At 36.9% G+C, this 27,246-nt stretch overlaps 3 protein-coding genes across 3 annotated transcripts; 2 read left to right on the plus strand and 1 right to left on the minus strand.

Annotated features, from left to right (window-relative positions):
- The first annotated feature begins 2,636 nt into the window (after positions 1 to 2,636).
- On the plus strand, positions 2,637 to 7,920 carry LOC106129181 (androgen-dependent TFPI-regulating protein). Its single transcript, XM_013327672.2, has 4 exons — positions 2,637 to 2,877; positions 3,922 to 4,062; positions 6,323 to 6,543; positions 7,503 to 7,920. Exons 1-4 carry the CDS (start codon positions 2,686 to 2,688, stop codon positions 7,780 to 7,782), a joined length of 834 nt encoding a protein of 277 aa, XP_013183126.2. The 5' UTR covers positions 2,637 to 2,685; the 3' UTR covers positions 7,783 to 7,920.
- Positions 7,921 to 11,098: 3,178 nt separating this feature from the next.
- LOC106129183 (inactive pancreatic lipase-related protein 1) lies at positions 11,099 to 17,296 on the plus strand. Its single transcript, XM_013327673.2, has 6 exons — positions 11,099 to 11,247; positions 12,795 to 12,876; positions 14,404 to 14,534; positions 15,192 to 15,422; positions 15,921 to 16,239; positions 17,131 to 17,296. Exons 1-6 carry the CDS (start codon positions 11,211 to 11,213, stop codon positions 17,180 to 17,182), a joined length of 852 nt encoding a protein of 283 aa, XP_013183127.1. The 5' UTR covers positions 11,099 to 11,210; the 3' UTR covers positions 17,183 to 17,296.
- A 4,292-nt stretch (positions 17,297 to 21,588) lies between these two features.
- LOC106129193 (pancreatic lipase-related protein 2) lies at positions 21,589 to 26,950 on the minus strand. The gene is made up of 6 exons (XM_013327686.2): positions 26,795 to 26,950; positions 25,643 to 25,721; positions 24,731 to 24,870; positions 23,906 to 24,139; positions 22,597 to 22,921; positions 21,589 to 21,959 (listed from the first exon to the last, which is right to left on the minus strand). Exons 1-6 carry the CDS (start codon positions 26,829 to 26,831, stop codon positions 21,905 to 21,907), a joined length of 870 nt encoding a protein of 289 aa, XP_013183140.1. The 5' UTR covers positions 26,832 to 26,950; the 3' UTR covers positions 21,589 to 21,904.
- Positions 26,951 to 27,246: the final 296 nt, after the last annotated feature.

Genomic DNA, 27,246 nt, shown 5'->3' on the forward strand with positions numbered 1-27,246 from the left:
AATGTGAGGCTTAACTGTGAGAGCTGTCACAGGGTGGGGATTACCTGCTACCGGTCCAATCCGCCGGGATTAATATCGGAAATATTTCGCCTTTTCAATCGCAACTCAATTTGAAATATTGAAATCTGTATTAATTTTTATAAAAAAAAGAGAAGAAAGAAGTATACAGAGAACATGGTATGTGAAAAGATGTTGTCTCTGCCTATCCCTCCGGGAGAATCGCGTGATTTTATGTGTATGTATGTATTAAATTTTATAAACGGTAGACGTTTCGCGTCGCTACACTGTAAACAATATGTGAAGTTGACGTTCTTGAATAAAATGCTGCAGTGCAGTTTGTTACCACCTTGGAAGCGGCACTAATCAACATCAACCAATGTTGTGTAACCAAAAGACATGATAATTATTAAGTGATGTTTGAAATATCCCTACTATAAGCACCTATGTTTGTTATAATTATTTTATTTTATATTTTGTGTAGGTATAAATATATTTATTTAGTTTGACCCCACATTAAGTTCTCTGTAAGACCCAATGGTTGACTGGTAGATAATGCTTCTAGCATTAAGTCCGCCAATTGTGCTATACATTTGTATCTTGTTCAATGAAGTTTAAATAAATAAATACTAATGAATACATTTTTTTTTAATTTGAAATTGGTAAGTCGTGAGAATGTTAATGTTATTGACAATCAAATTTATTCTACACTAATATTATAAAACTGAAAAGTTTGTTTGTTTGAACGCGCTAATCTCAAGAACTACTGGATCGAATTGAAAAATTCTTTTTGTGTTGAATAGATCATTTATCGAGGAAGGCTTTAGGCTATATAACATTACGCTGCAACTATTAAGAGCGAAGAAATAATGGCAAATGTGAAAAAAAACGGGGTAAATTATTCATCCTTGAGAGCTTCAATGATGCCCAAAATATCTATTCCACGCGGACGAAGTCACGGGCACAGCTAGTTATCAATAAATTCCATCTGTTAATCAACAAGATGACCAAATTACATGTCATATTTTTGCCGTCACCAAGGACGCAAATGTTTATCACAGCAGTGTTTTGAAGTTGCTAATAACGACAATTAGCGAATCTTGTACGTCATATATAGGAAACTTTAGAATTTTCGCTCATCGTATAAAAGTTAGATATATTATATGTGATTTACGCAAATGACAGCTTGTATCATAATTAAAGGAGTGGGCGTGTTTCTAAAATTGTTAAAATGTACATTCAGAGTTATTCAAACGCTAACCAGTTAGGAATTTGTTACAGGCTAAGACATAGACATAATGTCACGTCTATATCCCTTCCGGGGTAGACAGAGCCAACAGTCTTGAAAAGACTGAATGGCCACGTTCAGCTATTTGGCTTTATGATAGAATTGAGGTATAGATTGGAAATTGTCAAAACTCTTTATCTAAAGGAATCGCCATTATAATGATGGTGATATTACATACACACATACATATATATAATCACGCCTTTTTCCCTGCGGGGTAGACAGAGACTACATGTTTTCACTTACCACTATCTCTGCTAACGTTTGATATTTCATTGATAATTCATTTAATAATTTTTATGGTGTTATTTTATAAATAGATAACACATTTGTTAAAAAAGTTTTTGAAATTATCAATATATCTCCAGTTATTGACGGCGATAGCTGATTACTGTGTTTTTGCACAATAGTGCAAGAAGTGTCACTGAGCTATGGCCATTTTGCCTTGCTGTAAGACACGGAATTTCATTAAATATTCTTGTACATTTTCCCGGAGAGATAGGCGGAGGCTATCCCTGCATACTTAAATTATATTATTACGTCTATATCCCTTGCGGGCCAGCAGTCTTGAAAGACTGACAGGCCACGTTCAGCTGTTAGACTTAATGATAGAATTGAGATTCAAATAGTGACATGTTGCTAGTGCATCGCCTAAAAGAAAAATCCCAAGTTTATAAGCCCTTGGTCGCCTTTTACGACATCCATGGGAAAGAGATTGAGTGGTCCTAGTTTTTTTTATATTACACCACATAAAGACATACTTTATTAGCTACATCCGCATTTATAACTCTTCTCATGACTTTATCTCTTACGGGGTAGACAGAGCCAACAGTCTCGAGGCCCACTTTCAGCTGAGCGGCTTGTTAATGGAATTCAGCCTCGAATCTCTCGGCCAGTAAAGTTGTCACTTCAATCAATAAAATAAAATGCAAATATGATTGATAAAAAAAGATTAGGACCACTCCATCTCGTTCCCATGGATGTCATAAAAGGCGACTAAGGGATAGGCTATAAACTTGGGATTCTTCTTTTAGGCGATGGGTTAGCAACCCGTCACTATTTGAATCTCAATTCTATCATTAAGCCAAACAGCTGAACGTGGCTTATAAGTCTTTTCAAAACTGTTGGCTCTGTCTCCCCGTAAGGGATAAGGACGTGATCATATGTATGTACATATGTATGTATGTATATGATTGATACGGAAAAGACTGTACCTAGACGAAATTATCGCCACTGTTAAATTTACTAACAAATTCTTCGATCTCAGATTTGGTAGTGATTTGACGTTAATACTTAAGTGATGTGACCAATAAAACTCATTGGTGGCAGATCTTACGTGCATTCGCGCAGTTTGACCCGCGGTGGACGCAACTATCTTAGTTTTTTTAATCGTTGCCAACATGTTTAGTACAGTTTCGTACAAAAACAGTGACGCGCTCACTAAAGTTAGAATATGGATGTATAGTTTGGCGTATTTACATTTGTCTGTGGTCGGTATTATCATGTTTAGTATTGACTTTCGTAAGGCCGAGTCTCCTAAGGTGTGGATCTATCAGGATATAAGGTTCAAGTTGATCACGTGTTGGTTTAATGTAAGTTTATTTTTAAATTTTTCGAGTTTAAAAATGGGCGATTACAATTGACAGTCAAAAAAGTAATTTTATTTTTATCGAGGTGGGTGATGAATATTTGCACAAAATGTTATTTTGTGTCTACCTCGTAAAGGATAAAGATGTGATTGTATGTAGGTATGTATGTTCTTGTTTTGTTTGCATTGATTACATATTTGTTTGGCGGGAATTCAAACAGCATGTTGTTTGTGTTTTAAGTTGTAATATTTTCGCTAAATTTGTTGTTACTTGAAAGTATTGCTTAGGACTTGGTCCTCGTGAGAATTTCGAGAAAAAAATAGCCTATGTTACGCCAAAATTAGTAGCCTTGCTATTGTCTGTTTGTATTGTAAAAATATCATCAAAATCGGTCTAAGAGTTTATTTATAAAAATTAAGAGATATATATCTTTTAATTTTTTCAATATAAATATATTAAGATTGTAGCTTATAAAGTTGTTTAGTAAGTGTTAAAGAATGACACCTCAATTATTGTGGTTTTTCTATTTACTCATTATTAAAACATACAGAAATCGCGCCTCTTTCCCGGAGGGGTAGGCAGATACCACATACTTCCACTTGCACTGATAAATCCCGATCCCTTAAAACATATATATGTATAAATATCAAAAATAATTTGTTGTTGGGGTTAATTAGTGTCCTAATTAAATAAAAAAGGGGAGTTGTATGACAAAATTCATTTTTAATTTTCTTTCGAAAAGAAAAGGTAATAAATACATGAAAAATCATTCAATTTTTTTTTTATTGGACATATTACACAGTTTGAGTTAGCCCCGATGTAAGTTCGAGACTTGTGTTACGAGATACTAACTCAACGATGCTATATTTTATAATAAATACTTATATAGATAAACATCCAAGACCCAGGCCAATCAGAAAAAGTTCTATTCTCATCATGCCCTGACCGGGATTCGAACCCGGGACCTCCGGTGTCACAGACAAGCGTACTACCGCTGCGCCACAGAGGCCGTCATATCAAAATGTAATATATAATTATTTTTTTCAGTTACTGAGTCTTGTATATCTACCAATGAGCGTCTACTGTGAATTCCGTAAACTCCGTTCACAAGAAAAGTTACACCACGTCAGGATTCTGAACCGGATACGATGTATATGTTTCACGAGCATATTACTGCCCACCACAACTGTAAGTTATATTTCTAATGCAACTATATACATACATATAATATTAATCGCGTTCGAATTCCGGCCAGGGCATGATGAGAAAAGAACTTTTTCTGATTGGCCTGGGTCTTGGATGTTTATCTATTGCTATACATATAAGTATTTATTATAAAATATAGTATCGTTGAGTTAGTTTCTCGTAACACAAGTTTCGAACTTATTTCCAGGCTAACCCAATCTGTGTAATTTGTCCCGTAAAAAAAATAATAATAATAAAAAATCTACTAACTTCATACATTTTATACAGGGTGTCTGGTGAATCGCATTACATATTTACTTAAGGACATTGTAAATTTATACTAATATTATAAAGCTGAAGATTTTGTTTGTTTATTTGTTTGTTTGAACGCGCTAATCTCAGGAACAATTAGTTCGAATTGAATAATTTTGCGTTGAATAGACCATTTATCGATTTATTCGATTAGGCTATATAACATCACGCTGCAACTATAAGGAGCAAAGAAATAATTGAAAATGTGAAAAATACGGGGAAAATTCTTCAGCAGCTTCAATGATGCCCAAAATAACTATTCCACGCGGACTTAGTCGCGGGTACAGCTAGTCATTCATATATTCTTATAATGCGTAGACAGGTTGCAGTAATAAATGTAGAAGTCCTATTCTTTAGAGACAAAAAAAATATATGTATCTACTATAATTATAGGAACGCCTCTAAAAATGACATATAGATTTTAATTCCGAAACAGTCACTATTCTTATTGCGGTAAACATGCGTAAGAAGTTGTGGGCAAAAGCTAGTATACTCTAAATTGTCTGTAACGATATAGGATCAGAATGCCATGTTTCCAAAACAACGTGGTGGCTACGTCAGTTGGTTGTGTTTCAAATAGTTTCTGACTGGGAATGCTATGTGGAGTTTTGAAGGAGATTAATGCTCGCAGGAATCCTGTTTATTAGTTATACTACACTAGTATTTGCCATCGGATACGCTCATGTAAACTAGAATATACGAACAGTACTTTTTAAAAAATAAAATGTATGCAATATACATTTTATTTTAAAAAATACTGTTAGTGTACATTTTATTTTAAAAAATAACGGTTTCTATGGCGAAGCGGTAGTGCTCAATTGTATAAAACAGAATAGAATAGATTTATTTTCAAAATTGGATACAAGCTATTACTTATTTGACGTCACATCACTTAAATCTAATTATTATTACTACCGCTTCCAAAGCGCATGTGTAGAAGAAGCGGCGGAACAAACTACACTGCAGCATTGCGGAACAAACTACATTGTCTGTGATACAGTAGGTCCCAGGTTTGAATACCGGCCAGAGCATGATCAGAAACGAACTTTTTACTCCACAACCTTCTAGAGAAGTCTAACCCACATTTGGATCAGGTTATACAACTTGCCTGAATGTCTCCTGACGACCTTTAGAACATTAGGATACTAACTGCCTAAAAATAGGTATACGGGACAAATTACACTGATTGAGTTAGCCTCGAAGTAAGTTCGAGATTTGTGTTACGAGATACGAACTCAACGATACTATATTTTATAAAAAATACTTATAAAGATAAACGTCCAGGACCCAGGCCAATCAGAAAAATTTCTTTACTCATCATGCCCTGGCCGGGATTTGAACCCGGGACCTCCGATGTCACAGACAAGCGTACTACCGCTGCGCCACAGAGGCCGTCCTTAGTACCTTAGTTCTCAATTTTTTTTATTATTAAAATTTTGTATTAGTCAATTAATGACAACAATGTATTCTCTCGTCCACATTTCTATTTTAAGTTTGCATAGTTATGAACGTTGATGTTGTAAAAGAAAATGCTGCAGTGCAGTTTGTTACCGCTTCTTCTGCACTGACGCTTTGGAAGCAGCCGTAAACTTAGTTTTAAGTAATGTTATTAAACCAAAATATATGACAATTAATAAGTGATATGAAGTGTCCCGTAATAATAAACCTAGCTGTAGCTACTATCCCTTAACATAATATGTTTCTTTGAATTACCTGGTTGACTGGAAGAAATCCCTCACAGGGATAAGTCCGCACTTGTATATCGTTATTTTTAATGTATTTTTATGTACCACTTATGTTATGTACAATAAGTTATGATTCGTTTTATAAATTAAAGACATTGTTGTACTCTATTTTATGCAAATAAAATGAACATAGCTCAGTATTCAAATAGACAGAACACTAAAATTATTTACTACTTTTTAGAGTCTTATCCTAGAATTTTTCTAAGTTTTCAGACGTACTATTCTGGATCCTCTGGAACAAGGATAGGGAGCTAATAGCACCAGTGGAAGTGGATGAAATGGCCGCCTTTTGGACTCAGCACAGCATGCATACAGTCTCCTTGGTAGTCGTGACGCTGGACCTGCTCCTCTGTCCCAGGAGGAGGCCGAAAGACCATAATCTTGGACTGACCATCATGTTTGTTTTTCTAGGAGCATATATATCTGTGTAAGTGTTTACGAAATAGTTCACTTAACCTTGTGCTCGCTCCTGCGCCAATTTCTGGTGGCAATAACATTTACGTGGCTCTGTCTACCCCGCAAGGGATATATATGTATGTAATGTACGTATGTCACTTTATTTTCTAACTACATATAAATTGAAACTTTAGTCATAAGTCGTCCATATAGGTTCTTCTGGCGGTGTATGTAGAGACGAGATGGTCCCAACACTAATGTGGTTGACATATGGATCTGGCAAAGCAATAGTGCTAAATTTAAATGTACAGTCACCTGCAGAGACATTTAACCCCGCTATGGCTTTGGCTTGTATAAACAGGGGGTCATCCGTCTTTATCGCTCATTGTAAAATACTGTACATGTCTATGCCATCGGAAAATAATAAGAACCGCAAGTGTATAAATTTCCTGGAAGGTCTATAAACTTTCGTAAAATTCTGAACGAAAGACGAATTGTTTTATTTTACTTCCACATTTCCGTAAATTTATAAACTTACAGAATTTACGAGTTTTAGTTTACAATTCATCTCTCGTATAGAATCGTACGAAAGTTAACATTTGAAAATTTATGGTGAAAATGCTGCAGTATAGTTTGTTCCGCCGCTTCTTCTACACATGGGCTTTGGAAACGATAGTAGATTATAGGAAGTCAATAAGTGATACTTTGTATCCAATTTTTCGAAATAAATCTATTCTATCATCGAATCGCGGTCAGGACATGATGAGAAAAGACTTTTTCTGATTGACCTGGGTCTTGGATGTTTATCTATATGAGTATTTATTATAAAATATAGTATCGTTGAGTAAGTATCTCGTAACACAAGTCTCGAACTTACTTCGAGGCTAACTCAATCAGTGTAACTTGTCCCGTATATATTTATTATTTTTTATTATTTACTAAACTATGGACCAACTGCCATACATTTTAATATTAATTTCTGCCTTTCAGGAGCGTCCACGCGTTACTACAAGGACAATACTTATACCCGATTTTGAAGCTTTTTAGTAGATTCAAACTGTTTTTATTAGTTCTATATGTGTTATTGGGACATTATTTCATTTACACAATCCAATGGTTTGTCATTGATATTGTGTGGGGTGGCGACAAATTACAAAATAATAAGAGAAACTATAATATTTCGAGTTATATTTCAAGTTGTGAGTTGGCTGTATATAAATATATGCCAATTTTTAGGTTAACCAAATCGGCGGCATCTGTTGCAGATTAGAAATTAAACTTTAATTAACTATTAATTATTAAAATATTCTTGTAATTAATATACGGAACCAATTGTAAGTTATATTTATTTAAAAATAAAGTCTGATTAAATGATAGATAAGTTATTAAACATGATTAAGTTTAGTTTTATTAATGTTTTTTTCCGCTAGAATATGGTCATTTCTGTATTCCACGTGATGTCTAAAACTGAATAGAAAATATAAAAATCCATGAAAAAAAAATAACGAAATAATCACCATAATATAAAAAGAAATCGAAATTAACTTTGTATGTCTGTTATATTTTCACGCCTTAACTGCGGAACCGATTTTAATGAACTTTGGTACAGAGATAGAGTTGAAGCTGAGGAAGAACATAAACATTAATGCGAAAAAAAAAGGATTGGAATAGGGGATGAGACATTGTCAACGAAGTCGCGGTCAAAAGCTGGTCTAGAATATTTTTCCTGATAAGTAGATACCTATTTTTTGTATTGCTGCAAGTCACACTCTAATCAATTTGTATTGCATATGTAATTGTAAATTGTGCGTAACAAATCAAATAAATGAATTATCTATCTTTCTATCTATTGTGGTAATGACGTGTGGTTCCCGGCACCAATACAAAAAAGAATAGGGCCACTCCATCTATTTCCCATGGATGTCGTAAAAGGCGACTAAGGGATAGTCTTACAAACTAGGGATTCTTTTTTAGGCGATGGTCTAGCAACCTGTCACTATTTGAATCTCAATTCTATCATTAAGCCGAATAGCTGAACGTGGCCATTCAGAATTTTCAAGACTGTTGGCTCTGTCTACCCCGCAAGGGATATAGACGTGACCATATGTATGTATGTATCTATCTACTGCTTTAATATAATGTGTAACACTTCTTCGAAATCCGGTTATATTTGTTTTAAATGTCCTTTAGCCTTTTACGAGGAATAAAGATATCGTGATTCAATATTTGTTTATAAAATGTGCAAATATGGGAATACATTATTTGCACGCTTATTGAAATAAAATTAACATACATACATATTATCATGTCTATATCCCTTACGGGGTAGATAGAGCCAACAGTGAACAAAAAAAAAGACTGAGCCACGTTCAGTTGTTTGGCTTATTGATAGAATTGAGATCCGATAGTGATAGATTGCTAGTATATCGCCTAAAAGAAGAATCCAAATCTCATAAGCATATGCCTTAGTCACCTTTTACGACATCCATGGTAAAGAGATGGAGTGGTCCTGTTCTTTTTTGCTATTGGTGCCGGGAACCACACGGCACCTTGCCTTTTATTATTACGTGAAACGGGATAGCTATAGTTTTTCCCGTGACAAAAAGAAATAAGGTAACATTGCCTCAACCAACATTTACGATTTGCGCATGAAGACAAGCTGACTGACCTTGGAGGTAATGACCTTCGAGATCGCTAAACAGATAAAGGTAATTAATTCTGATAAGATTTAAGGGAGGTCCCCGGCCTACTTTTTATTATTAGCTAATTAAAATTAGTTTCACGATTTAATCATTCTATGATATTAACTGGCTTTGTGTGTGACTTACATACCTTCATCCCTTGAGGAGTAGACAGAGCCAACTGCCTTGAAAAGACTAAAGGGCCATGTTAAGCTGTAGGTATGGTTTTATGATGGTATTGAGATTCAAATAGTGACAGGTTGCTAGCTCATCGCGTACGATAAGAATTCCATGTTTATTTTCAACTAGCTGTGCCCGCGACTTCGTCCGCGTGGAATAGTTATTTTGGGCATCATTGAAGCCCTCAAGGATGAATAATTTTTCCCGATTTTTTTCACATTCTCCATTATTTCTTCGCTACTCATAGTTGCAGCATGATGTTATATAGCCTAAAGCTTTCCTCGATAAATGGTCTATTCAACACAAAAATATTTTTTTAATTCGAACCAGTAGTTCCTGAGATTAGCGCGTTCAAACAAACAAGCAAACTCTTCAGCTTTATAATATTAGTATAGATTTCCATTCTATCATCAAGCCATACAGTTGAACGTGCCCTTTTAGTATTTTCAAGCCTGTTGGCTTTGTCTACACTGCAACGGAATAGACGTGACTATATTTATGTACGTATGTCTATTCTTCTTCCACCTGGTCCCGGTTGCATCCTCATCACCCTGAAGAGGGGGATGCCTTTAACTATGGATCCTGGATTGGGTGAGTCAGGTTTTACACGAAACGACTAATATCTGACACCTCCGCAACCTATGCAGGTAAACCTAACCCGTATCGGATCAATCATGGTTACACATCCAGTTGCCTGAATGTGCAGGGTTCCTCACGATGTTTCCCCTCACCGTAAGAGCATCGGTTATTATTTAAACTAATGTACATAACTTCGAAAATAGTCATTGATAAGTACATAGTCGAGGTGGGATTCGAACTTGTGCCTTTCTGCGTATCACGCATTTTAACCGGGCATCTTACCGATTAGACCATCGACGTTCATTATGTATGTATGTTTGTTCTATTTGGGTGTAACATTTCATGAACTTTTTTGTTTACTTTTTGTGATAACTCGGTACAAATAAAACTACAGTTCTTAAGACAGCAATTGAGAAAAAAATAAAATATTGTACTTGTATCTTTAGTGGCCTCATACAAAACCAGATAGAAAAAGGAAAAGTAGAGTACCCTATCAGAAACAACACAGCAGTTTAAAAAAAAACATTCACTGTTAGTAATATTTAATAGAAATTTAAAATTCTTGGTCATTTTCGTGGAAAGAGAATTCGCTAAGTTTACTTTTTTTAATTTTATTCTTTTAATTAATTTCAAAGCATTACTCTAGCACTATACTTTCAAACGGTTTCACGAACTTTTACTTCTTTAAACTGCGGGAAGTCGTATTCCAAAAAAAAATATTGGTGGTTACCTCCGCTTTTTCTAATGGTACTTTCTAATGTTACTAATTGAATAATACTCAGATAAAATAATCATTACCAATACGTAAATTGCAAGGACGCTTATGGTAATAAACCACATCCGCCATTACGAAAATAATAACGATTTATCGTAATTGAAAATATGCATATATTACTTTAAAAAAGAAGGCTTCTTCTTATTCCACGGACTATTATTCCGACACTCCTTTACGGCCATCTTTACAGATGAAAATAAGTGTTAATTTTTTTACAGTTGTAAGGCTTACAAAACTTTACTTACCGAATTACAGAGTATCAATACATTCATAGCTAAAGTCTAAATTTCACAGAAAACGGATGTGCCTACATTTATTTTGGCGGCACATTTCCCTTTGATGATAATTATCTCATTATCAGATGTGTCACAATCAAAACACGATCATTTTTAATCAGTCTTCATATAAATACTGCGTCAAAACAAACACACATACACAATCTATTAAAAAGTCTATTAAGCGGTGTAGTGGTGAAAAATTATAATGATTAGGAGCGTTTTCGTATTAGCAATAGCTTTGGGTAAGTGACTTATAAACGGATGGATTTTGTCTTTTATCATGTCACTAGCTGTGCCCGCGACTTCGTCCGCGTGGAATAGTTATTTTGGGCATCATTGAAGCCCTCAAGGATGAATAATTTTCCCCCTTTTTTCACATTTTCCATTATTTCTTTGCTCCTAATAGTTGCAACGGGATGTTATATAGCCTCGATAAATGCTCTATTAAAAATAATTTTTCAATTCGAACCAGTAGTTTCTGAGATTAGCGCGTTCAAACAAACAAACTTTCAGCTTTATAATATTAGTATAGATTTGTAACCTATAGGCAGGAAGCAAATACTCATAGAATAAGGGCCGGTCGGGTGGGGGAAACGGGAATCCGCTGCCTGGCGAAGCGGCCCTGGGTTGAAGGCGCGTTTGTGCCCTAGCCGGTAGAATTGAAGGCCTACGGGTCACCCCGCTGGCCGCTCCGTGGTAGTAGCCGCTGGAAATGGGGGTGAGGGTAGCCCTTGCTCCGGGCAACAAGCGGTAGGCGTCGTCATCGTGTGGTTTTAGGGTGTTCAAGCTTCAGATAATCCCGTAGCTGGCCGGGTAGACGAAGTTCCAAATGTTAAAAAAAAAATGGAATACTTTTATTACTAATAGTATCATGTAAGCTGTTTTTGAAAAATAAAAATGTAATGATTGATTGATCATCATCCTCCTGGCGTTAGTGCCGGTTGTGTCGTCTCGTCTCTGGACTAGGGACCGAGAACCCATGACAACGATCCAGCAAATTCAAATTCAAACTTCGCGACGCCGTTTTTATCGCGCGAAAATTTATCGCTGTCCCGTTTCATGTCATGATAAAAAGTGAAAATAGTTTTTCGCGCGATAAACACGGAGTCGCGCGTGCTACGCTATGGGTGCTGGACTGGGTACCTAGCTCTGATCTTGACACGAAGCGACTCCTGTCTGAAGCCCCAAGCTTTGCAGGGGATTATTGGTATACCTGTGTAGGTGTCGTTTCCTCACGATGTTTTCCCTCACCGCAAGAGCATCGATCAGCAATAAAACTAGTGCACATAAATAAAAAATATATGTGTACTAGAGGCCGCCCGCGACTTCGTCCGCATGGAAACCCTATCAATCCCGCGGGAACTCTGGGATAAAAAGTAGCCTATGTGTTATTCTGGGTCTTCAGCTACCTACATACCAAATTTCATGGTAATCGGTTCAGTAGTTTTTGCGTGAAAGAGTAACAAACATCCATACAAACTTTCGCCTTTATAATAGTAGTAGGATTATTGTATATGCTAATATTAATTTTGACGTCTCAGCCTGCCTGGTCTGCTAATGAAGATGGGGCCCAAGCGCGCACCACGCAAGCTCAAATAATACCAATTCACTCTTGCCTTGAAAATTCACAAGTTGTATTTATCGCAGCGAATCTCATGATAAAACGTTTGGCGACCAAGGATTATGTCGTATCAGTTTCTCTATCTATCAATAGTGCTTAAAATAAGTTATGATTAATTTAATTAATTGAATTATAAGGATTTTTCGATACAGACTATAATTGTTACAGCTATAGCTACCGGTGACTCCGATGACACAACTCCGAGCTTCCATAGAAATGGCGAGTTCAACAGATATTATTTATACAACAGGTAAACTTACCAACACATTTTCATCGTAATTTTTGAATTTCGGGAAATCGACATGCCAAATTTTTTAGGCTGTGGTATGACATTCAGTGTTCATCAAGTTCATTTCTTTTTTTTTCTAAAATAACAAATTTTAGAAAAAAAATTAACTGTCCGTTCTGATTGTGTTTTATTTGTATAGTAATTCTACTGGCAGCTTCGCCCGCGTCAATTTAGCGAGATCTACAAAAAGTGACGAATTTAATTTAACGCTATCTTACAAAAAAGTGACGAAATAAGTACTACCTACTACAAAAATCAATCAATCAAAAAGAATACACGTTTTTAGCAAATCCGACGGGAACTATAATTTTTAGCAGGATTACACCCTATGTCCTTTTCCAGACTCTAAATTATATATACGTGAATATTTCAAGAACATTAATTTAGTAGGTTACCCGTGAAGAGGTAACAAGCAAACAAATAAACTCACACTCGCATTTATAATATTTGTTGGAATGTAGGTATACCTATTATATAAATAACATAGCATCGTTTGTAAGTTATCTTTTTATTAAGTTAAATGTGCTTTTCTTAATAAAACAAATTGTTGTCTTTTATCTTCGATCCTAAATTATTATGACCTGCGTGTAAAAGCAAGTTATGTATATTTTTGTCACCTCGGGGCATTTGTCATTTCGGGAAAATCGAGATATCCCTATATGTTATTTCAGATTGTGTTCTATACGTGTACTAAATTTCATTCCGTCCAATCGATTTTGCGTGAAAGAGTAACAAACACACAACACATCCGCACAACTTTCGTATAGTTATAATATTAGTAAGATGGACTGCTACTGTAAAAAAGTACTGGTCGGTAAAATAAGAAAGACTTTTTTCACGGTCGAGAAAAAAAAAACATCCTGTACCTCAGTATTGCACGTACGAGCGTTAATTCATACAGGTTCAAAATGTGTCAATCTATTGTAGAACATATTCGTGTGGGGGACAAGTCACAAGCGATTTTACATATACCTATTAAGAAAAAATATCATAAAAATGTTAAATATGTATATATAGTGGCATGTGGTTTGAAATAAAAGTCGCAATAAAAAATTACGACTTCATGAAAAGGCATTCTGACATTTCGTTGAGAACGCCGGAATCGACAAGCATGATGCGCCCCGTAGGATTTAACAAACCACGAGTGGATCTCTTCTACGACAACCTTGAAAAGCTGATGAAACAGTACAACATTCACACCCTCAAGAATTTATAACTGTGATGAAACTGGTGTCAGTTGCGTGCACAAATATTCGTCCGGTACTAGGTGCCACTTTTTAAAATTATGTTTTTTGTTACCAAAGTTTGTTTGATAGTATTCATTATTTTTTTTTGTTAAATTAATTTGATTTCTAACTTTGTTATCTAATATAAGTCATAATTTTATAAACATTCCTTAAATATTTTATGTTTTATTTTGAAATAACCTTAGGTGTCCGCCACTGGGGGACTTCCCCCTATTGATTGATGACATTGATTGATTTTCAGCCGAGTGAACGGCCAGCAAATGAGCTTGACCACTCAGAGTTCTGACATCATACAGGGGGTGACCACGGTTGTGATTGTGCACGGTCATGAGGAATCCTATCAGACTTCTCTCAACCCTGACCTGAGAAGAGGTAACTAATAAATTATTCCATATCCTTAGCAATGATAGATGGATAAATAGATTTGTATAAGTTAAGAGCGTCAATGTACTCACGACTAGTACAAGTAAGTTCCTGGGTGACCGAGCCGTGCTCAGTGGACCATAAAAAGTAGTTAAATAAAAATAACACCATCCCAAACAAATCCCACGAAAAGAATGGCGAAGAAAAATAATTTCCCAGGCCAGGGATCGAAGCCAGGCTCATCGACTTTAAAGCCGAATCGCTGGCCAACTCAGCAATCAGGGGACCAGTCGCCGCGCCGAAATTATCGTTATCTTGTGACCATTTTATATGGTAAATGTTTTTGGGTGAAAATATGGGAAGAAATATACCTATATTTCAAATTTCAACGAAATCCCTAGAGCGGTTACCGAGAACGCTAATACAGATATGTAAACATAAGCGTCAAGTATATTGCTCTAAATGAGCATATAAAATGATCACAGTATGGCGTAAAAGTAAGTTGTCTTCATACATTAAGTCCGAATGTCAGTGGAGCGGCATCAACCTTTGCAGCCAAAACCTTTTGGATTGATTCTCATCATGCCCTGACCGAGAACCCGGGACTGCATCACAGACGGTGCCAAATCTAATTTAAAACAATCATGTACCTAATTTTTGTTGCAGAACTTCTAGAGAGTCAAAATGTCAATGTGATAGCCGTGGATTGGTCTATTATCGCGTCGTTGTCGTACTCTCTAGCCCAGAACTCTGTGCTCAGTGTCGGCGAGTATATGGCTGGCTTCCTGGCCTTGCAGAACATAAACCCAGCGTCCCTTCATCTAGTGGGATTTAACCTTGGAGCTCATGTGGTTGGCGTCGCTGGCAGGAGACTTGGACGAGTCGCCAGGATCACAGGTATATCTTCTGTATATGTAAAAGACTAGCTGTGCCCTGTGACTTCGTCCGCGTGGAACAGTTATTTTGGGCATCATTGATGGATGGGTGATTCACTACTGACTATTTAATAGTACATTGTAGTTGTGCCGTGTGGTTGCCGGCAGTGCCGTGTGGTTCCCGGCACCAATACAAAAAAGAATATGACAACTCCATCTCTTTCCCATGGATGTCGTAAAAGTCGATTAAGGGATAGGCTTACAAACTTGGGATTCTTTTTTAGGCGATGGACTGGCAACCTGTCACTATTTGTAGCTCAATTCTATCATTAAGCCAAATAGCTGAACGTGGCCATTCAGTCTTTTCAAGACTGTTGGCTCTGTCTACCCCGCAAGGGATATAGACGTCACCATATGTACATTGTAGCACATTCAGAGAGCCCCAAGCACCTTGTAATAACAATTGCAAATAAGCAACATTCATACATACATAATCTGGAAACCTTCAAACCTATTCCAGCACTGGATCCGTCAATGAGCAACGTCCGACTGACCAGCACTGACGCGAACTACGTCGAGGTCATCCACACTGACGGGTCTTCCAACGGCCTGGGCGTTCAGATCGGCCACGCCGACTTCTTCCCCAACGGAGGCGGTTCCCAGCCTGGGTGCTGGGGCAACGACGCCTGCAGCCACAACAGGGCGTGGCTGTACTTCGTGGCCTCCATCAGGGATAACACGTTCAATGCCAGGTGCTGCAGAACTATACGCCAGAAGAACTTGGACCGCTGTCGTGGCGCTTATTTGCCGATGGGGGGAAATGAGTTGATTAAAACGCCGTGAGTAGATTTTTTTATATTTACATACATATACATATGATCACGTCTTAATCCCTTACGGGGTAGACAGAGCCAACAGTCGTGAAAAGATTGATAGGCCACGTTCAGCTGTTTGGCTTAATGATAGAATTGAGATTCAAATAGTGACGGGTTGCTAGTCCATCGCCTTAAAGAAGAATCCCAAGTTTATAAGCCTATCCCTTAGTCGCCTTTTACGACTTCCATGGGCACGAGATGGAGTGGTCCTATTCTTTTTTTTATTGGTGCCGGGAACCACACGGCAATTTTTTATATTTGTGTATTTTTAATAAGCCGTGCCGTGGTGTGCTTTGTACTTAAGAAAAGGACAACTCCGTCTATTTCTAATGGATGTCGTGGAAGGTGGATAAGGGATAACGTATATTTATCCAGTGCTTTTGGTACGTTAGTGGTCGAATCGGTAAGGTGCCCAGTTAAAATGCGTGATACGCTTAAAGGCACAGGTTCAAATCCTATCTCGGCCGTGCCGATGACTATTTCTGAAGATATGTACATTAGTTTGAATACTTACCAATGCTTTTAAGGAAAGGGTAAACGTAATGAGGAAACCTGCACATTCAGGCAATTGGATATGTAACTATGATCGATCCAATACGGGTTAGGTTCCCCTGCAAAGGTGAGAAGATCAGACGGGAGTCGCTTCGTGTTAAACCTGGGTTAATGCAGGATTCTGGTTCCTCTCACCCAAGGCTTCTCTGCAGAGGTTAGGATGTTACCGGGATTTATGCCAAGACAAAGAAGAATTGATAATTGTAAACAGTATGACATATAACTTTGATATAGTCTTCTAGGAAAAAGTAAGGAAATAATAAATAAAGAAAAAGTAATAAGAAACTTTCCTTTTTATTTCAGATGTTCTTCTGGAATCTACCGAGTGAACACCCGCTCCAGTTATCCCTACTAGTTGATTATTATTGTTAGAAATTGAATTATTGTTGTAATAATCGAAAAATCTAAGCATATCAAAATGTTCTCAGGCCTTGAGAATTCGTTATACATAATAAATTAATCGAAGTTACTGTTAGTTTTTTTCATTCCAATGAGAATCTATTTAAATTTCTTGATGACAAATAAATTTAAATATTTTATGTGTCTATGACTGTAACATATGCAAAGTATTTTTGCAAACACACAAGATAAAAAAAATAACAATTTGCACGCAAAATATAAACGAATTTTGTTCAATAGGCCAGTTTCCTATATATCCCCAATTTATTCAAATAAAAAATGATTTCATTCCATTTCATACAAACATACATACATACATAAAATCACGCCTCTTTCCCGGAGGGGTAGGCAGAGACTACCTCATTCCACTTGCCACGATCTCTGCATATTCCTTCGCTTCATCCACATTCATAACTGTCTTCATGCAAGCTCGGCGGTTTCGGGTACTTTTGACCTGACCCTTTACAAGGACGTTAATTTGTTCAAGATACGTTCTAGGTCTTTAAAGGTTCATACAGGTTGGTTCCATTTTACGAGAAACAAAAAGACAATGTTCACAAAAAAAATCGCTGCTAGAAAATATTTTGATGGTTAAAGTCTCTCTCCATAAGTTTCTAAACACGACTTCTAGGAGAAAACATGTGACATCGAACCCTTTGTGCTAATAAGGGTCACTAACAGGCTAAACAGCAAAAAGAAACCTTATTAATGGCCTCCCACTCGGCATAAAGGGCTATTCGCACATTATCCCGGATCACACACGATTCACTGGTTGTTGTTAGACACGGGAGCAAATGTTTCCGTTTTTGTTGAAGTCAAAATATACCTCTTTTATTAACCGACTTTAAAAAAAGGAGGAGTTTTCTCATTTCGACTATTATATATATATATATATATATATATATTTGGAGATATGTACATATATGTTTCCGTGTGGTTCCCGGCATCAATAAAAAAAAGAATAGGACCACTCCATCTCTTTCCCATGGATGTCGTAAAAGGCGACTAAGGGATATGCTTACAAACTTGGGATTCTTTTTTAGGCGACAGGCTAGCAACCTGTCACTATTTGAATCTCAATTCTATCATTATGCTAAATAGCTGAACGTGGCCTTTCAGTCTTTTCAAGACTGTTGGCTCTGTCTGTCAGTGCATTTTAAGGTGAACGAAGTCACGGGCAACAGTTAGTTGCAAATCACTTAATCACTGCTACTACATATTAGGTAGAAAGTCCCCCTATTTTCTCTGTCTGTATATATGCGCTAATCTCGGGAAGGTGTTATCGGATTTTGTTTTTTTTTTTGAGATGAGAATAGAGGATTTTCTGAGAAAGGTTTATATCTATAAATGCTACCTGGCGTAGCGTGGGTTGCTTGTAAGTATATAAATAAACTGTCATTGTTGGTTTATAAAATCAATGACACCCCAGACTCTTCTTGATTTTATATACCAGACAGAAGTGACAGAGGGATATATTAAAACGTTTTGTTTGTCTGACGCGACCATATTTTTTTTTAACTATAATTGTTTCCTGTTTCCTGAACCGAGAGGTATAAATGAAATTCGTGAAATGACGGCGCGGTTTGAATGCAATTTAAATATAAATGTTGCAATTCCGTCCGAGTGCAATTTTCATACGAGCCGCATGAGCGGGGCAGGCTATTTTATGGAGCAGCCTTTACATATTTTCGAAAATTGTAAAAATACTTAGTTATGTTCTCAAACTATTTAATACTAGCTGTGCCCGCGACTTCGTCCGCGTGGAATAGTTATTTTGGGCATCATTGAAGCCCTCAAGCCTCCTTTTTTCACATTTTCCATTATTTCTTCGCTCCTAATTGTTGCAGCGTGATGATAAATAGCCTTTATCCTTCCTCGATAGATGGTCTACTAAACACAAAAAGAATTTTTCAATTCGAACCAGTAGTGCCTGAGATTAGCGCGTTCAAACAAACATACAAACTCGTCAGCTTTATAATATTAGTATAGATAGTTACAGTGTGAATTTTTGTCTAGATTGAGTGCCGTGTGGTTCCCTGCACTTTGGAATGGGACCACTCCATCTCTTTCTCGTGAATGTTGTAAGCGACTAAGGGATAGGCAACTAAACTTGAGACTCTTCTTTTAAGCGATGGGCTAGCTACCTGATACCATTTTAATCTTAATTCATCTTCAGGCCATACATCTGGACATGGCCTTTCAGTTTTAGTCTTTAAGAGACTGTTGGCCTTGTAATGAGGGCCAACAGTAATCGGGGTAATCCCCGTAAGGGATGGAAACATGATAATATGTAATACAAGGAGAGTGTGGAGGGAAAGGTCGGAGTGGGAAGACCTAGACTAACGTATCTTGATCAAATTAAGGACGTCCTGGTAAAGGGTCAGGTCAAAAGTACCCGAAACCGCCGAGCTTGCATGAAGATAGTTATGAATGTGGATGAAGCGAAGGAAGTTTGCAGTGATCGTGGCAAGTGGAAAGAGGAAGTCTCTGCCTACCCCTCCGGGAAAGAGGTGTGATTTTATGTATGTATATGTATGTATGATTTTTTGTCAGTCGCTTTTTAAACTCATCGTGTACCATTTGTCGCTACAAAAGCTGAATGTGTGCTTGACACAAGCTATTGAGTTTGCGATTTCGATCAGTTCTTTATGAGTAAAAAAGGTATTATATATGAATTCCGTGTGCGAAGCCCCGAGTTAGTCTCACCATAACGCCCCTAAATAGCGTGAGAGCCATATTTAGATTTCGTTATTAGCGGAAGAGGAACACTTAAACCGAAATGCATTAGCGTTGATTATTTCAGCCAGAACCTGCCTCAATTACGCGGAGTGCCGCTTTGTAAAAGGTAAATATGATAAATCTAGCAGCTTACATGATGCAAATTTTAAGTGATCTATATTTGTCAATTGACGTCCGATGCAAAATGCTGCAGTGTAGTTTGTTCCGCCGCTTCTTCAACACATGCGCTTTGGAAGCGGTAGTAGTTATAATTACATTTAAGTGATGTGACGTCAATCAGTGATACCTTGTATCTAATTTTGATAATAAATCTATTCTATTCTAATCATACCTACATAATTTTATCCCGAAAAAAGTATTTATTGGTAAATGTACCACCATACATACATATTTCGCTGACCTCGCGAAACACTTTAGGCGCCAGCCATTATATACATTTCAGTTGATACTAGCTGTGCCCGCGACTTCGTCCGCGTAGAATAGTTATTTTGGGCATCATTGAAGTCCTCAAGGATGAATAATTTCCCCCGATTTTTTCACATTTCCCATTATTTCTTTGATCCTTATAGTTGCAGCGTGATGTTACGAGTATATAGCCTTCCTCAATAAATGGTCCAGTAAAAAATAAATAAATTCAAACCAATAGTTCCTGAGATTAGCGCGTTCAAACAAACAAACAAACTCTTCAGCTTTATAATATTAGTATAGATAATACTGTCGTACAATGATAAATGACTTAGAATTTTAAATTTCGTAACTTATTTGCAGGCAAACTCATCCCTTCAGTTCATTCAAGCGTGATCATACGTACAGACAGACAGACAGACAGACAAAAAAAATCCTTTCTATTATTCATTCTAAGTGTCCCTCTATCCATTTCAGTCAAAAATACTAAATGTACAGACAAAATATTTTTACTGTTTTATTATATGTATGTATATAGATGACGTGTCAGTGCGCTAAGAATACCGTAACAAACGGTTGTCGAGACAAAGTGAATTAATCTTATTTTCTGTCGTCTTACATTAAACAACTTTCAAATATAAGTGATTTTATCTTGCCTACTTATAGAAACAAACTTTATCTTCAAGTGCACACGGTCATACTGGCCCGTACAGTAAAAATATTCAAAAGCCGCCTTTCTTGACCAGAAACATGACTACCTCGCCATTTTCCGTCTCGGCACACGTAAAAATAGTATTAACCTTAAGTCTATAGTATAGTATTAACTTTAAGTATATCTTAGGCCTGGATAATTGTACTTTGTGGTGCCGTGTGGTTCCCGGCACCATTAGAAAAAAGAATAGGGCCACTCCATCTCTTCCTAATGGATGTCGTTAAAGGCGACTAAGGGATAGGCTTATAAATTTGGGATTCTTCTTTAGGCGACGGACTAGCAACCTGTTCCTATTTGAATCTCAATTCTATCATTAAGCCAAACAGGTGAACGTGGCCTAACAGACTTTTTTAAGACTGTTGGCTATGTCTACGCCGCAAGGGATAAAAGCGTGATTATATGTATGTATAATTGTACTTTCCACAGGTTATGTGAAAGCGACAGATACAGTCACCCAAACTTGAGAATCCCTTCCTTTTGGTTCATGGGTTAAAATTAAAATGCAATTATTAAAAATAAACAAATTTCCGTTTAATATACAATATACGTTTAATGTTTAATTCCTGGAGGGGTATTCAGAGACTTCACGTTTCCCACGCCAAGATCACCTGATTCACATCGTTGTATTATATAATACTATTTTGTAAGATCACTGTTATGTATATATATATATATACATTCACTGTTATGTATGTATATATATACATAACAGTGATCTAACAAAATAGTATTATATGATACAACGATGTGAATCAGGTGATCTTGGCGTGGGAAACGTGAAGTCTCTGAATACCCCTCCAAGAATTAAACATGATTATTTGTTTATAAGTAAGGGTAGGAATTGCCCGTGTTCACTCGATAAATACCACTCTGACAACTGAAAAAAAAAACAAATTTTACATAGGTAGGTACTTAAATACAAAACACACGTCTTTTAAATAAGAGTAACGGTTAGTATTGAAACTAATGAATGGAACTTAGAATTGGTGTAGGCCTGCTTTTTGTTATCAGTTTTTACGATATTTTCTGGATAAGTTTAGATATGAAAGGGACAAAGCACACACATTGAGTTAGCCCCAAAGTAAGAACTAGAATAATAACTCAAATATAGGTAATATAATAATTATAAAATAAATAAATATAAAATAGTAAATGTAAATACATAAATTAATATGGTGTTCACGGCACTAATATAAAAAAATAGGGCCACTCCATCTCGTTCCTGTGGAAGTTGTAAAAAGCGACTAAGGGATAGGCTTATTTACTTAGTATTCTTCTTTTAGGCGATGGGCTAGCAACCTGTTTGAATCTCAATTCTATCATCAAGCCAAACAGCTGTACGTGGCTTATCGGTATTTCAAGACTGTTGGCTCTGTCCACCCCGCAAGGATTAAAGACGTCATTATATGTATGTATGTATTTAAATGGATATCCAAGACCTGGACCAATCCGTAAAAAAACAACTTTCCCCATGACCTGGCCGGAATTCGGACCCAAAATAAAAAAAAACTCACGGTGTCTTCGACAGTCTGTTATTCCCCATAGACAGATGCGTTCCAGTGCATAGATTGACGTCCTTCTCCCAAATACTATTGCAGCAGTAGGACAAGAAGGGGTTGTCATTTATAGAAGCAGTGAAATACTGCCAGGCGCGGTTGTGGTTGCACTCCAAGGTGGCGCACCCTGGCTGCCAGTTACCGCCATTGGGAAAGAAGTCGGCGTGGCCCATCTTGACCCCCATGCCGTTGGAGAGGGCACTACCACCGTCCGTGTGGATCACCTCCACGTATAGAGCGTCGGTCCTGGCGAGGGGCGTGGTGGTTGTGGAGGGGTCCAGGCCTGAAATGCAAAAAATTCAAAAAGTATATTCAAATTGAGCTTTGTAGGAAAGCCTATTACAGCACGGATGATTATATTAATGATAAACATGTGTGGCCCGAGCTGGACATAATGGCCTCTTAAATGCTTTTGTATTTTTTGACATGATCTTGACATAATTTGTACAGTATGTACATATTTTATTTTATATTTATTTTATTTGATGAAATATTCGTATTGACATAATCAGTTCTACATTCATACATGTTTTTTAATGTAGACAATGTGCATTCGTCCACGATTTAGATTTAAGAGATCTATATTTGTAAATTGACGTCCTATGAAAATGCTGCAGTGTAGTTTGTTCCGCCGCTTCTTCTACACATGCGCTTTGGAAGCGGTAGTAGTTATAATTAGATATAAGTTATGTGACGTCAAGAAGTGATACCTTGTATCCAATTTTGAAAATAAATCTATTCTATTCTATTCTATTATTTTAAGTTAGGTGTCCGCTGTGATGCACGTGCTCCGGACCTTTAGTAGTATAGTGTAGCTCGCTATCCTCAGGCTACTTGCTGGATCTCGGGTCTTAAGCTTAACCGACGCTCTCGTCAAAACTGTAAAGCTAGGGTTATAAATCTTATTGTCATCCCTTGAATCTCTAGCTTGTCTTTCAACACCCCTACCTGCGACGTTGGACCACTATAATATGCCCACGGCTTGCTCGTAAAACGAAAATCACGTTGGTTTGTGATTGCGAAGCTTTAGACACAGCGGATTGAACTGTGCTACAAGGCGATGATATAAAGGCGACTATAGAAAAGCCTTATGAATTTGGAATTCTTCTTTTAGGCGAGGGGCTAGTAACCTGTTACTATTGAATCTTAATTTTATCATTAAGCCAAACGTGGCCAATCAGTATTTTCAAGACTGTTGGCTCTGTCTAATCCACAAGGGATATAGACGTGATTACATGTATGTATGAACATTAAAAAACATGATTACCTGTAATCCTAGCTATTCCTCTCAGGCTTTTGCCGACCACTCCAGCGATGTGAGCTCCGAGATTGAAGCCAACTATATGAACATTTCCCGGAAGTATATCTTGGAAGACCAGTAAGGACGCTATATGCTCGCCAATACTCATAATTGCGTTATCGGCAGAAGTGTACGACATAGATGCGTAAATCGACCAATCCACGGCTATCACGTTCACATGTTCTTCGAGTTCAAGAAGTTCTGTGAAAAGAGACGAAAATTAATTTAGCGGGATCCATGCCCCGAGGCACTATGGCGGAGGGTGTTAACGGGTAATTCGGAAAGATGTTTGTTTGTTTGTTTGTTATATCTTTATTGCATAGAAATTTACACAGTAACAATCAATTGTCTCAAATCAATCAAGTGTAACAACTATCAGTTGCAATGACGGACTTATCCCATGAAGGGATCTCTTCCAGTCAACCGGCAAACAATGAAGGAAATAAATAATTCAATATAAAGCGGCAAGTCACAGTTATTAGCAACAATATAATAATATACTAAAAGAAATACAGATAAAAGACATATACTCGTACCTATCCACTAAATATATATATTTATAAACTTATTAATAAATAAACATACACAAACTAAGATAAATTGCCTGACGATCTAAATGCTCAACTGAACAGGAACTTAAATACCTACATTATTTTTAAATATGTTGAGGGTCTGTGCTTTTGTAGTGTCCAAGGGGAGAGAATTCCAAAAATATCCGGAGACCGACATTTTGTAAACGATCCAGTTTATTAAGAAGTTCTTCAGACGGATCCAAATAGATGTATGACTTACCTCTCCTTATATCAGGGTTCGGTGAAGCCTGGTAGGTCCCTCCGTGGCCATGGATGACAACCACCGTAGTGACACCGGGTAATATGTCAGTGCTTGGTGTACCAGTCACTGTAAGCTGAACACCGCTTGCGGAAACTTGTCTGAAAAATTTAATTTACATACATACACATAATCATGTTTATATGGGATAGTCAGAGTCAGTCAACAGTCTTCGAAAGACTGTAAGGCCGCGTTCAGCTGTATGGTTTGATAATGGATTTAAGATTCAAATAGTGGCATGTTGCTAGCCTATCGCCTAAAAGATGAATCCCAAGTCTGTTAGCCATTCAGTATATTGAACTTTATATTCTGCATGGGACACACTGTTTCTTTTTTACCACAGTCATAAATTGTAAATTCCTGTTAATTTCCCTATCTGTACCTGTAACTGTCCCAGGAAGTCTTCCCTTACCGCAAGAGCATCCGTTTTCAAACAAATACGCTTACATACATACATATGATCACGTCGATAATCCTTGTGGGGTAGGGGTGGGGTTTCAAATAGTGACAGGTTGCTAGCCCTTCGCTTAAAAAAAGAATCCCTTAGTGGCCTAAGTTTGTAAGTCTATCCCTTAGTGGCCTTTTAGGACATCCATGGGAAAGAGATGAAGTGGTTCTATTCTTATTTGTATTGGTGCCGAAAACTGACTGCACTGGGAAGGAAACCCTTCCACAGAGGGCGATGGGGTCGTCACGTCCCGACGCCTATAATTTTCTAACAGCGATGTAAAATTCGTAAGGCTCCAGGCTTAGCCGGTAAGGTTTCCCAAAGGTTGTAAAAGCCTGACTCACCCAACTCTCTCAGGGAAGTGAGGTCGGGAGGATTAAAGGAAAAAGCAGGTTCTTGTTTGTGAGTGCACGTTGTAATCTTACCTGTTGTATAAGTAATATCTATTGAATTCTCCATTTCTTAGCACCCTTGAGGTCGGGATCGGGTCACCGTTAGCTAACGCTGTAACAATATTTAAGAAAATTAATTTTATTTAATACTAGCAGTGCTTTCGTCCGCGTGGAATAGTTATTTTGGGCATCATTGTAGCCCTCAAGGATGAATAATTTTCTCCGTTTTTTTTTTCACATTTTTCATTATTTCTTTGCTCTTTATAGTTGCAGCGTGATGTTATATAGCCTAAAGCCTTCCTCGATAAATGGTCTATTAGACGCAAAATTTTTCAATTCGAACCAGTAGTACCTGAGATTAGCGCGTTCAAACAAACAAACTCTTCAGCTTTATAATATTTGTGTAGATTTGCAGTCATGTTACATTAGATATATGTATACCAATTAACAGTATTTATTTATTTATTCTTATGTAATTAACATATTCATTTTGTTATACAATTATTTTATTTCTCAATAATTATCATATTAAATCAAAACATTACTGTTTCCGGATTTCAACAATAAGTTGCCATATCAAAAAAAAAACGGTTGTCTATAAAGTCGGTTTACTGACGATAGTTGAACGTGACAACGTCTTAAAAAAATACTGTTGGAATGGAAGCATTTTTCAAAAGAAAATTTTAATTTCATTTTTTTTATTGATTTGTATGTATATAGAGAAGGAGGTATACGCTGCCGAAAGCAGAGGCCGATTGTGCCTCTTCGTCGCTCGTTCCGCGCTCTCGCCTGCACTTCAAGCCTTACATGGAACGCCTCAGAGCGAGGTAACGCCGCATGAGTCATGTTTTTTCGTGCGTGCAGCCGGCTCAATCGAATAATAAGACGTTGTCACGTCAAAAATATATTGCGAATCAAATTTTGAAGTATGGCAATTGTTTTAATGTCATTTTAATTATTTTTACACACATTACGTACAGAAAAATCATTCAATTTTATTTAATTGCTTTAAATATTTTTCGTTTCATATAACACCTGTTTCTTCTCCCACTCAGATTATGGAAGTGAATCAAGGATAAAACTCAGAAACTTCATAATGCTATCATCTGGCCGTTTAGATTATAAACGACTCTGTCCACCCTGTGAGAATTAAAGAATTCATTATGAGTAGGTATAATGACTTACCAAATGCGAACCCGAATAACAAAACACTTTTGAACATATTTCTTTTTCTTTTTAAACAGACTTCGAGTGACTTCTACAGTGGTATATGATGATTATATATTTCAATGCAGTATTTATATATGGACTGATTAAAAATACGATAGTGTTTTGATAGTGACACATCAGATTATGAGATAATTATCATAAAAACGAAAACGCCGACACATTTATTAATTCATTCAATTAAGCTATGTTCACAATGCGTATATCTTATACAGGTTGTTAGTTCGATTAGAAATGTAAAAATGTTCCTATCTTCAGTTGTATCAAAACCTCATATATAATATAATATGTAATATTGTTAACTGAAATTGTTTAGGTATACACCTAAGGTTCTTCTTTCAAGCGATGGGCTAGTAACTACTTTACAGTTTTTGAATTTGTATATTACAACACCGTTTGGTTCCCGGCAC

This window comes from Amyelois transitella, chromosome 14, assembly GCF_032362555.1.
Source record: "Amyelois transitella isolate CPQ chromosome 14, ilAmyTran1.1, whole genome shotgun sequence".
In the NCBI taxonomy this organism is placed as follows: Eukaryota; Metazoa; Arthropoda; class Insecta; order Lepidoptera; family Pyralidae; genus Amyelois; species Amyelois transitella.